This window comes from Oncorhynchus masou, chromosome 27 (genome assembly GCF_036934945.1).
Source record: "Oncorhynchus masou masou isolate Uvic2021 chromosome 27, UVic_Omas_1.1, whole genome shotgun sequence".
Taxonomy (NCBI): Eukaryota; Metazoa; Chordata; class Actinopteri; order Salmoniformes; family Salmonidae; genus Oncorhynchus; species Oncorhynchus masou.
In genome coordinates this window covers 5,869,071-5,881,570 of record NC_088238.1, presented here as the reverse complement: position 1 = coordinate 5,881,570, position 12,500 = coordinate 5,869,071, and the positions used below count along the sequence as shown (strand labels likewise).

The 12,500-nt window shown below is 43.8% G+C and overlaps 1 protein-coding gene across 1 annotated transcript in view; it reads right to left on the bottom strand.

The window, feature by feature from the left end:
• LOC135515263 (voltage-dependent calcium channel subunit alpha-2/delta-3-like) overlaps window positions 1-12,500 on the bottom strand; it is a 21,805-nt gene that overhangs the window by 7,866 nt on the left and 1,439 nt on the right. Inside the window, exons 2-4 of the mRNA XM_064938960.1 lie at window positions 10,770-10,784; window positions 6,905-6,949; window positions 6,176-6,238 (exon numbers count right to left, since the gene is read on the bottom strand). Coding sequence (XP_064795032.1) covers window positions 6,176-6,238; window positions 6,905-6,949; window positions 10,770-10,784 — 123 coding nt within the window. The remainder of the gene's footprint in view (window positions 1-6,175; window positions 6,239-6,904; window positions 6,950-10,769; window positions 10,785-12,500) is intronic.

Sequence of the window (12,500 nt, the reverse complement as noted above, 5' to 3'; positions counted from 1 at the left end):
GGACAGCTCATCAGCTGGGTAGAGGTAGAGGTAGAGGTTAGGTGTATAGAGGACAGCTCATCAGCTGGGTAGAGGTAGAGGTTAGGTGTATAGAGGACAGCTCATCAGCTGGGTAGAGGTAGAGGTAGAGGTTAGGTGTATAGAGGACAGCTCATCAGCCGGGTAGAGGAATAGGTAGAGGTTAGGTGTATAGAGGACAGCTCATCAGCTGGGTAGAGGTAGAGGTAGAGGTTAGGTGTATAGAGGAAAGCTCATCAGCTGGGTAGAGATAGAGGTAGAGGTAGAGGTTAGGTGTATAGAGGACAGCTCATCAGCTGGGTAGAGGTAGAGGTAGAGGTTAGGTGTATAGAGGACAGCTAGTGTTTGAGTGACCGTAGCCGTCTCTCCTCTACTAGCCTGCGGTGGACTCTGCTCCACTATTCTACTACCTCTGAGGATTTGTGTTGGGTTCTTGGGCTTTCAGTTTACTAGGACATTTCATTTGAAGGACTCGCAAAGTCGTAAAGGAGCAGTCGATACTCATTGAGACCTCTTTGCCAAGTAATATCTCTGGCAGTGTACCATGGGATGTAATGTCCAGTGTGACTGATTGGGTTTGATCTGGGTCATCTGGGCATCACAAGACTGTGTTAGCCCACTGAGCTAAAGACTGTGTTTGCACACTGAGCTAAAGACTGTGTTAGCCCACTGAGCTAAAGACTGTGTTAGCACACTGAGCTAAAGATTGTGTTTGCACACTGAGCTAAAGACTGTGTTAGCCACTGAGCTAAAGACTGTGTTAGCCCACTGAGCTAAAGACTGTGTTTGCACACTGAGCTAAAGACTGTGTTAGCCACTGAGCTAAAGACTGTGTTAGCCCACTGAGCTAAAGACTGTGTTAGCACACTGAGCTAAAGACTGTGTTAGCCACTGAGCTAAAGACTGTGTTAGCCCACTGAGCTAAAGACTGTGTTAGCCCACTGAGCTAAAGACTGTGTTAGCCCACTGAACTAAAGAATGTGTTAGCCCACTGAGCTAAAGACTGTGTTAGCCCACTGAGCTAAAGACTGTGTTTGCACACTGAGCTAAAGACTGTGTTAGCCCACTGAGCTAAAGACTGTGTTTGCACACTGAGCTAAAGACTGTGTTAGCCACTGAGCTAAAGACTGTGTTAGCCCACTGAGCTAAAGAAAGTGTTAGCCCACTGAGCTAAAGACTGTGTTAGCCCACTGAACTAAAGAATGTGTTAGCCCACTGAGCTAAAGACTGTGTTAGCCCACTGAGCTAAAGACTGTGTTAGCCCACTGAACTAAAGACTGTGTTAGCCCACTGAACTAAAGACTGTGTTAGCCCACTGAACTAAAGACTGTGTTAGCCCACTGAACTAAAGACTGTGTTAGCCTACTGAGCTAAAGACTGTGTTAGCCCACTGAGCTAAAGACTGTGTTAGCCCACTGAACTAAAGACTGTGTTAGCCCACTGAGCTAAAGACTGTGTTAGCCACTGAGCTAAAGACTGTGTTGGCACACTGAGCTAAAGACTGTGTTAGCCCACTCATACGTTCATTCATCATTTTATTTGTGTATAGAGGGGCTGGGTCTGTGTGTGTGTGTGTGTGTGTGTGTGTGTGTGTGTGTGTGTGTGTGTGTGTGTGTGTGTGTGTGTGTGTGTGTGTGTCTGTGCTTCAATTTAGGTATGTGGGGATAGACTGTTTCCTGTGACCTATTTTAGTCTGTGTCTGTTTCTCTGTGTGTGTGTCTGTGTGTCTGTGTGTGTGTGTATGTGTGTGTGTCTGTGTGTCTGTGTCTGTGTGTCTGTGTGTGTGTGTGCCTGCAGAGGTGCTTCAATTTAGGTATGTGGGGATAGACTGTTTCCTGTGACCTATTTTAGACTGTGTCTGTGTCTCTGTGTGTGTGTATGTGTGTCTGTGTGTGTGTGTATGTGTGTGTGTCTGTGTGTCTGTGTCTGTGTGTCTGTGTGTCTGTGTGTGTGTGTGCCTGCAGAGGTGCTTCAATTTAGGTATGTGGGGATAGACTGTTTCCTGTGACCTATTTTAGTTTTAAGGAAGTACTGCTCAAACACACGTTGAAAAAGGCTCATATTGTTTTCCACATATCCAGTGTGAGGTTAAATGGAAATGTGTTTCCTGCATATCCCAGTCTACCTGAGACCCCCTCAGAGAGGGGGGTCATGGCCAGCCACTATTGATGGCCCTGGAACAATTAGGGTTAAGTGCCTTGCAGATCGACTGGCTCAGGAACCTTTCTGTTACTGGCTCAACACTCTAGCAACTGGGCTACCTGCCGCCCCCACACTCATAAAATATGAACTGAGACAGTTGGCTACAATTACTCCCCCCTCCTCCCTGTTCCACAGGCATAGACACAATACAACTAGGAGACTGAAAGAGTTTTAATCTTAAGACACAGACAGAAAAGTGACAACACAATAACTAGCTGTTTCCCAGGGGCTGTGATTAGGACGCCTCGTTGCTCCTCAGCTGAGAATAACTCATGTTGTGTTTGGTGGGTTTGTGTTTGGTGTGTGTGTGTGTGTTTGAACCGAGGGGCAGCCAGCCGCCAGGCTGCATTGGCTGCACCAGTGATCTTCCAACATTCCCTCCATCTTGTGCCAATATCAGTTCATTTTAAGTCTTGGTTCCAATGGTTTAGATGATGTTATTCTAAGAGTTTGTCAGTTGGATTGGCTCTCCGTAAGGTTATGTTTAGCTGACCTTTCATATGAAAAACCTTTTCTGACTCAAATAGGATTCACTCTAGATTGCGCTGATGTCCTAAAGATTTCAAATGGACATGAGGTGATGCTGTATACAACTTTTAAGGTGCACATATTTTAACATGTCTTTTAACATATCTTTTTTTATTTTTAAAGCTGTCATGGAAATAAAAGTATTTCCTATGAGCAAGTCATTTAGAGTTACTATGCCTTTAGTTTTCCATGTGGACCAATTTATCAGAGACTTCTGGAAAACTATGCAAGGATTGTTCCACCAGGTGGTGTTTTAGGGAGCGATATTGGTTCTTGTAGAACACGTTTAATCTTCTTCCATATTGTTATAGTGTTCTTAACTATGACGTTTTTAATAGTTCTTTACCCTTTCAAAATAGACACAAGGAAATTCTGGCGATGGATGAGCACATCTTCAACATGAGCCCAGTGTTCCTCTCTGATGCATTTAACTACAGTATATATGTAGCAAGTAAAAGCCTTGGGTAGTGAGTTGATACAAGGTTAAAACCCCTCTCAGACTTTGGGAGAAGTCAAATGTTTTGAGTTTTCAACATTGGTCAGGAATATCAGGAGATCATCTGTAAATAAGTTTAGTTTATGTTCATGTTTACCAATACTGATACCTGTATGCATTTGGGTCTAGTCTAATTCTTTCTGCAAGCGGATCAATTGCCAGTGAAAACAGGAGGGGGAGAGGGGACATCCCTGTCTTGTGCTCCTTTTTAAAGCAATTTCATCAGATCATATATTATTTGTGTATATCTTTTCTTTAGGGGATATACAATATAGAATAGAATAGAATATTTATTATAAAATGTATTATTTCAGCTGTAAAGTTGAAAGCTTCCAAAATTTTGAATAGAAATGGCCATTCAAGAGTGTCGAAAGCCTTTTCCGCAACAACAGCCATTATTAATGAATCTATATCTGGTCTACATCTTGTATTTCTTTGCATATTGTATTAAACTGAAACAGGTTCTTGTATTTGTTGGTAAGTGTCTATTTTTAATAAACCGTGTTTGATTGATATGTATATCGTGTAGTAAGACTTGTACCACGCTATTGCTTATAAACGTACTTATTATTTTATTGTCACAATTTATTAAACTTACGTGTCTATAATCAGTAGGGGGACTCTCCAGATTTCCCTGGTTTTAATATAACTGAAATAACTTTGATACATGGTTTGACGCATGGAACTAGTAAGCGCTGAATTGAGTGAGGTGTGTTGTCATTTGTGTAAATGGACCATTTCCATCTGTAACTCGTGCCGCCCGAAGGGTGCAGGAAGTAGGACAGGGGATCAAGCATGTTTTCTCATCTCTGTTTCGTGTTGACAAGATCAGCTGGCTTTACCCGCCAAGCTTTCCTGCACCACCCACACACCCACCCACACACACACACGCACGCACGCACGCACGCACGCAGATTACAACACGAGCATGTGGTAAGAAATATATTACATGGACTGAAGGAGACAATATCCAACCTATCTGGTCTACAGAGAGGATAGATAAGGTGTTTCCTAGATAAACACTATTCTAACACGGCCCTGGAAGCCTGGAAGCCTCTACGTCGATACACTGACAATAAAAACCAGCAAAACAATTAGTCAGGAGCCAAGCCCAGTGTAATGGGCCTCTGGTGTGTGTGTGTGTGTGTGTGTGTGTGTGTGTGTGTGTGTGTGTGTGTGTGTGTGTGTGTGTGTGTGTGTGTGTGTGGTGTGTTTTCCCTCAGTCCCAGTGGAGAGATTAGACCCTAAATTCCTACAAGGCCTATACTACAGTTATACACTACTATGAACTGGGACACTACAGTTATACACTACTATGGACTGGGACACTACAGTTATACACTACAGTTATACACTACTATGGACTGGGACACTACAGTTATACACTACAGTTATACACTACTATGGACTGGGACACTACAGTTATACACTACTATGGACTGGGACACTACAGTTATACACTACAGTTATACACTACTATGGACTGGGACACTACAGTTATACACTACTATGGACTGGGACACTACAGTTATACACTACAGTTATACACTACTATGGACGGGGACACTACAGTTATACACTACAGTTATACACTACTATGGACTGGGACACTACAGCTATACACTACTATGGACTGGGACACTACAGTTATACACTACAGTTATACACTACTATGGACTGGTACACTACAGTTATACACTACTATGGACTGGGACACTACAGTTATACACTACTATGGACTGGGACACTACAGTTATACACTACTATGGACTGGGACACTACAGTTATACACCACAGTTATACACTACTATGGACTGGGACACTACAGTTATACACTACTATGGACTGGGACACTACAGTTATACACTACTATGGACTGGGACACTACAGTTATACACTACAGTTATACACTACTATGGACTGGGACACTAGAGTTATACACTACTATGGACTGGGACACTACAGTTATACACTACTATGGACTGGGACACTACAGTTATACACTACTATGGACTGGGACACTACAGTTATACACTACAGTTATACACTACTATGGACTGGGACACTACAGTTATACACTACAGTTATACACTACTATGGACTGGGACACTACAGTTATACACTACTATGGACTAGGACACTACAGTTATACACTACTATGGACTGGGACACTACAGTTATACACTACAGTTATACACTACAGTTATACACTACTATGGCCTGGGACACTACAGTTATACACTACTATGGACTGGGACACTACAGTTATACACTACTATGGACTGGGACACTACAGTTATACACTACAGTTATACACTACAGTTATACACTACTATGGACTGGGACACTACAGTTATACACTACAGTTATACACTACTATGGACTGGGACACTACAGTTATACACTACAGTTATACACTGCTATGGACTGGGACACTACAGTTATACACTACAGTTATACACTACAGTTATACACTACTATGGACTGGGACACTACAGTTATACACTACTATGGACTGGGACACTACAGTTATACACTACTATGGACTGGGACACTACAGTTATACACTACAGTTATACACTACAGTTATACACTACTATGGACTGGGACACTACAGTTATACACTACAGTTATACACTACTATGGACTGGGACACTACAGTTATACACTACAGTTATACACTACTATGAACTGGTTCTTCTGTTCTGTTCAGTGACATAGTACAGACTATACAGACTCTAGTATATGAGCTGTACAGTCATGTTCCCTCTGCTGTGCTACCTAGCACATGACTACACACACACACACACACACACACACACACACACACACACACACACACACACACACACACACACACACACACACACACACACACACACACACACACACACACACATATCTATCTCAACATCTATCAGAGTTACTCACATGGCTTTTTTCTTTGGAGATGATTATGAAAGCATTGCTGTCGATGAGGTAGCAGGCCAGGTCCTAAGAGAGAAAAACAGATAGAGAGAGAGAGAAGGAGAGAGGGAGAGATGGAGAGAGAGAGAGTGATATATATATATATATATATAGAGAGAGAGAGAGAAGGAGAGAGAGAGAGAGAGAGGGAGGGAGAGAGAGAAGGAGAGAAAGAGAGAGAGAGAGGGTGAGGGAGAGAGAGAGAGAAGGAGAAAGAAAGAGAGGGTGAGGGAGAGAGAGAGAGAAAGAGCGAAAGAGAGAGAGAGAAAGAGAGAGAGGGAGGGAGAGGGAGGGAGAGAGAGAAGGAGAAAGAGAGAGAGAGAGAGGATAGTAAGGACAGATGAGAGAAGAGAAGACAGTGATGGATGCTGTTTCTTGACAAGCAGAGACCAGCCGATCTCTTTTACTAATGGTCCATCATACAACCTGACACCCTGAGGCAGGGTCTTTATAATGGGGCAGGTTGATGTAAGGGACCATAAGTCATGTGACTCAGGTCATGGAGGTCATGGCTGTGGTATAGGGGTCAACAGGGTTGGAGTGTGAGATGGCTACATACCACAGTAGGACAGGAGATATGGCCTGTGTCCACAAAGGCAACCTAATCCCTATACAGTGATATGGTCACTGGTAGTACACTATAAAGGGACTAGGGTGTAATTTGGGATGCACACATAGCCTGTAGATCCTCACCATGGCTTCACATGCCAGCGGACAGATGCCCTCTGTATTAGAGCACTGGAGAGAGGGAGTGAGAAAGAGCACATCGTTACAACACTGGAAATAGACATAATGTGACATTTTGAAATGTATTTGACTATTTTGGAACTTCTGTGAGGGTAATGTTCACTGTTCATTTTTAGTGGTTATTATTGTTTTATTGTTACTTAAGTTTATTATCTACTACACTTGCTCTGGCAATATAAACATATGTTTCCCATGGCAATAAAGCCCCTTGAATTGAATTGAGAGAAGTATGGAGAGAGACGAAAAGTGAGATAAAGTGAGAATAAAAAATAAAGAAAAAAAACAGAGATTTAGTCTCCAAATAGAGGAAATGAGGTCATCATTGTGACTGCTCTTGAACCACAATGAGCCACAGCACAGAGATGTTACCATGGTAACAGACCCCCCCCCCCACCCAGACCCCTCCCTCCCCTGAGAATAATTCCTGTTGTCTGTTATTGGAAAACACACAGAGAAACACAACAGGGATGCTGGTACATACATATTGTATGAACATTATTGATTTCCTTTATGAACCTCACCAGTCCTCCCTCCTCCCAGCCCACACACACCATCTCTTCAACCACTATGAGACAACAGAGCTATCTACTGTATCTGCCTACCTACCGCCCCCTCACTCTGAGAGAATCCCCTCTGTTGTGACTACTTGCCTGGCCTTCTGTAAGTGGTCTCTCTCTCTCTCTGTCATTTATAGAGTCCTGGATGGGTTGAGTGGGCAGCGTGCATTTAGCTACACTGTAGTAGTTAATAGCTAGGGCACAGCTGCTAGCTATATTATTGTGGTAAATAGGCAGGGCACAGCTGTTAGCTATATTATAGTGGTAAATAGCCAGGGCACAGCTATTAGCTATATTATAGTAGTTAATAAGCAGGGCACATCTATTAGCTATATTATAGTAGTAAATAACAGGGCACAGCTATTAGCTATATTATAGTGGTAAATAGGCAGGGCACAGCTATTAGCTATATTATAGTAGTAAATATGCAGGGCACAGCAATTAGCTATATTATAGTAGTTAATAAGCAGGGCACATCTATTAGCTATATTATAGTAGTTAATAGCAGGGCACAGCTATTAGCTATATTATAGTAGTTAATAGCCAGGGCACAGCTATTAGCTATATTATAGTAATAAATAGGCAGGGCACAGCTATTAGCTATATTATAGTAGTTAATAGGCAGGGCACAGCTATTAGCTATATTATAGTAGTTAATAGCCAGGGCACAGCTATTAGCTATATTGTAGTAATAAATAGCCAGGGCACAGCTATTAGCTATATTATAGTAGTTAATAGGCAGGGCACAGTTATTAGCTATATTGTAGTAGTTAATAGCCAGGGCACAGCTATTAGCTATATTATAGTAGCTAATTAGCAGGGCACAGCTATTAGCTATATTATAGTAGTTAATAGCCAGGGCACAGCTATTAGCTATATTGTAGTAGTTAATAGCCAGGGCACAGCTATTAGCTATATTATAGTAGTTAATTAGCAGGGCACAGCTATTAGCTATATTATAGTAGTTAATAGCCAGGGCACAGCTATTAGCTATATTATAGTAGTTAATAGCCAGGGCACAGCTATTAGCTATTATATAGCAGTAAATAGGCAGGGCACAGCTATTAGCTACATTATAGTAGTTAATAGCCAGGGCACAGCTATTAGCTATATTGTAGTAGTTAATAGCCAGGGCACAGCTACTAGCTATATTATAGTAGTTAATAGCCAGGGCACATCTATTAGCTATATTATAGTAGTTAATAGCCAGGGCACAGCTACTAGCTATATTATAGTAGTTAATAGCCAGGGCACAGCTATTAGCTATATTATAGTAGTTAATAGCCAGGGCACAGCTATTAGCTATATTGTAGTAGTTAATAGCCAGGGCACAGCTATTAGCTATATTATAGTAGTTAATTAGCAGGGCACAGCTATTAGCTATATTATAGTAGTTAATAGCCAGGGCACAGCTATTAGCTATTATATAGCAGTAAATAGGCAGGGCACAGCTATTAGCTATATTATAGTAGTTAATAGCCAGGGCACAGCTATTAGCTATATTGTAGTAGTTAATAGCCATGGCACAGCTATTAGCTATATTGTAGTAGTTAATAGCCAGGGCACAGCTATTAGCTATATTGTAGTAGTTAATAGCCAGGGCACAGCTATTAGCTATATTATAGTAGTTAATTAGCAGGGCACAGCTATTAGCTATATTATAGTAGTTAATAGCCAGGGCACAGCTATTAGCTATATTATAGTAGTTAATAGCCAGGGCACAGCTACTAGCTACAGAGGATGAGGCTGTTTACCAAATGGCACCCTATCCCCTATATAGTGCACTACTGTTGAACACAACCCAAATAGGCTCTGGTCTAATGTAGAGCACTAATATAGTGAATAAGGGGCCATTTGGGACACAAGCAGAGGCCTGGGTTAAGGAGGTGGTTATAGTCTGGAGAGTAGGGCCCCTACTGCTGCAGTTCAGGATTGGTTGTTCAGCTGGCCTCCACTCACACACTAAACACACACCCTGCTGCTGCAGTCTGGAGAAGAGCCCTGACATTGGAGAGAGAGAGAGATGTGCATTGCATGAGCGCCCCCTCTCCCACTGTCCTTGTCCACGGTGCTGCTTGTCCGTGTGAGTGATGGGCGGCAGCTCTAACTGTTCAAACTATGGATCTGCTCTCTGTTTCCAATCAGAAAAACAACAAACATGCTGGGAGTTGTAGCATACCCTCAACAACAGAGAAACATGCTGGGAGATGTAGCATACCCACAACAACAGAGAAACATGCTGGGAGATGTAGCATACCCACAACAACAGAGAAACATGCTGGGAGATGTAGCATACCCACAACAACAGAGAAACATGCTGGGAGATGTAGCATACCCACAACAACAGAGAAACATGCTGGGAGATGTAGCATACCCTCAACAACAGAGAAACATGCTGGGAGATGTAGCATACCCACAACAACAGAGAAACATGCTGGGAGATGTAGCATACCCACAACAACAGAGAAACATGCTGGGAGATGTAGCATACCCACAACAACAGAGAAACATGCTGGGAGTTGTAGCATACCCACAACAACAGAGAAACATGCTGGGAGATGTAGCATACCCACAACAACAGAGAAACATGCTGGGAGTTGTAGCATACCCTCAACAACAGAGAAACATGCTGGGAGATGTAGCATACCCTCAACAACAGAGAAACATGCTGGGAGATGTAGCATACCCACAACAACAGAGAAACATGCTGGGAGATGTAGCATACCCTCAACAACAGAGAAACATGCTGGGAGATGTAGCATACCCACAACAACAGAGAAACATGCTGGGAGATGTAGCATACCCTCAACAACAGAGAAACATGCTGGGAGATGTAGCATACCCACAACAACAGAGAAACATGCTGGGAGATGTAGCATACCCACAACAACAGAGTGGATGGACGTGACAGAAAGTCTGAACGTGTGAGTGATGTGAGTGATGTGTGAGAGTCTGAATGAGATGTTGTGAATGTGTGTGTGTGTGTGTGTGTGAGTGATGCGTGTGTGTGTGTGTGTGTGTGTGTGTGTGTGTGTGTGTGTGTGTGTGTGTGTGTGTGTGTGTGTGTGTGTGTGTGTGTGTGTGTGTGTGTGTGTGTGTGTGTGTGTGTGTGTGTGTGAGAGTCTGAATGTAACGTGTGAATGCTGTGTGTGCATAATGTAATGAGTTTCAGTGAAGCACAGATGTTGTTAAATTGAGCTCTGCTAAAAAAAGAAGGGATTGAGAAGGAGAATGAAATGATGCCGTCTACTTACGTCTGTGTCATTGGGCTGAGGGGCACAGCATCCGGAGGGGAAAGAGAGAGGGAGGGAGAGGGAGAGTGGAGAGAGGAGAGAGAGAAGGAGAGGGAGAGGGAGAGCAGGAGAGAGGAGAGAGGGAAAGGGAGAGAAGGAGAGAGAGAGAGAGGGGAGGGAAGGAGAGAGAGAGAGAGGGAGGGAAGGAGAGAGAGAGAGAGAGGGAGGGATGGAAGGAGAGAGAGAGAGAGGGAAGGAGAGAGAGAGAGAGGGAGGGATGGAAGGAGAGAGCGAGAGAGAGAGAGAGAGAGAGAGAGAGAGGGAAGGAGAGAGAGAGAGTTATACCACAGTACTGTAAACTCACTCTATCCATGTCTTGAGATGTTTTCTGATAGGGACCGTGACCTTGGTGACAAACTGACTGGAAGCCATCAAGGCTGACATTATCACTGAGATGGGGTGTGTGTGGTTGATTGTTTAATGTGCTTCCCGCCAGTACTAGGGGTCAGAGAGCAGCATGTGGCCAGTCTCATTATCTGATGACCAGATTGAGTGTGTGTGTGTGTGTGTGTGTGTTTGTGTGTGTGTGTGCCTGCGTGTCTGCTTGAGTGTGTTTTGTGTGTGAGCCATCTGTGTGTACCTGTGTGTGTGTGTGTGTGCATTTGCGCATCCGTGCTCACTTCTATCCAAGTGTGTGTCCTGTGTCCATGTGTGTGTGTGTGTGTGTGCGTGTTCATGTGTGTGTGTCCCAGAGCTGGGCCAGTGATCTAGAGCGTGACGGTGTGTGAATGGAACATCTATCAAGTCTCTCTATTTCCCATTAAACCCTGCATCAAACCCCCAGTGTGTGTGTGTGTGAGTGTGTGTGTGTGTGAGTGTGTGTGTGTGAGCCCAGTCTCCTTGGTTCCGTTCTGCAGCAGAATACATGTTATTGTCCGTCACCACCCGTTCCACTCTACAGCTCCTCTACTGGACATTTTCAGAGAGGAAGACCATTTATCTATTAATTATTTCCTATTAGAAAATTATGTAGCTCGTGTTTTAGTCCTAAAGCCTGATAATAATCATCATGAACTGTACTTACAGTAGTGTGTCATCAAGTAGGATTTGTATGCGCATAATCAAGTAGTACTGTTTAAGTAGTACTGTAATATAGTTTCTTATACATCAAGCAGTTTCTGTAATCCATGTACATAGATACTGTATGACAACGACATTTCTCTGAACAGTTGATGTAATATTAATTTGTGTACTGAACATTCCATTCTGTGTGCATTCTAGAAGGCGTTGACATTCTGCCTTGGAACCTTGAGGGGATTTCAACAGTCAGTTAACTTTACTTACCAGCCCATCAAATAAAGATGGTAGCAGTTGACTTCGACGTGACAGTCAGGGGGGAACATACTTATATAATCTGACAAGACAGGAGGAGAGGAGAGGAGGGGCGGGGAGGGGCAGGGAGGGGAGAGGGGAGAGGAGAGGAGGGGCAGAGAGGGGAGAGGAGAGGAGGGGGGGGGGAGGGGCAGGGAGGGGAGAGGAGAGGAGAGAGGAGAGGAGAGGAGGGGAGAGAGGGAGAGGGAGAGGAGGGGCGGGGGAGGGGCAGGGAGGGGAGAGGAGAGAGGAGAGGAGAGGAGGGGCAGAGAGGGGAGAGGAGAGGAGAGGAGGGGCAGAGAGGGGGAGAGGAGGGGAGGGGAGGGGGAGGGGGAGGGGAGGGGAGGGGAGGGGAGGGGAGGGGGAGGGGAGAGGAGAGGA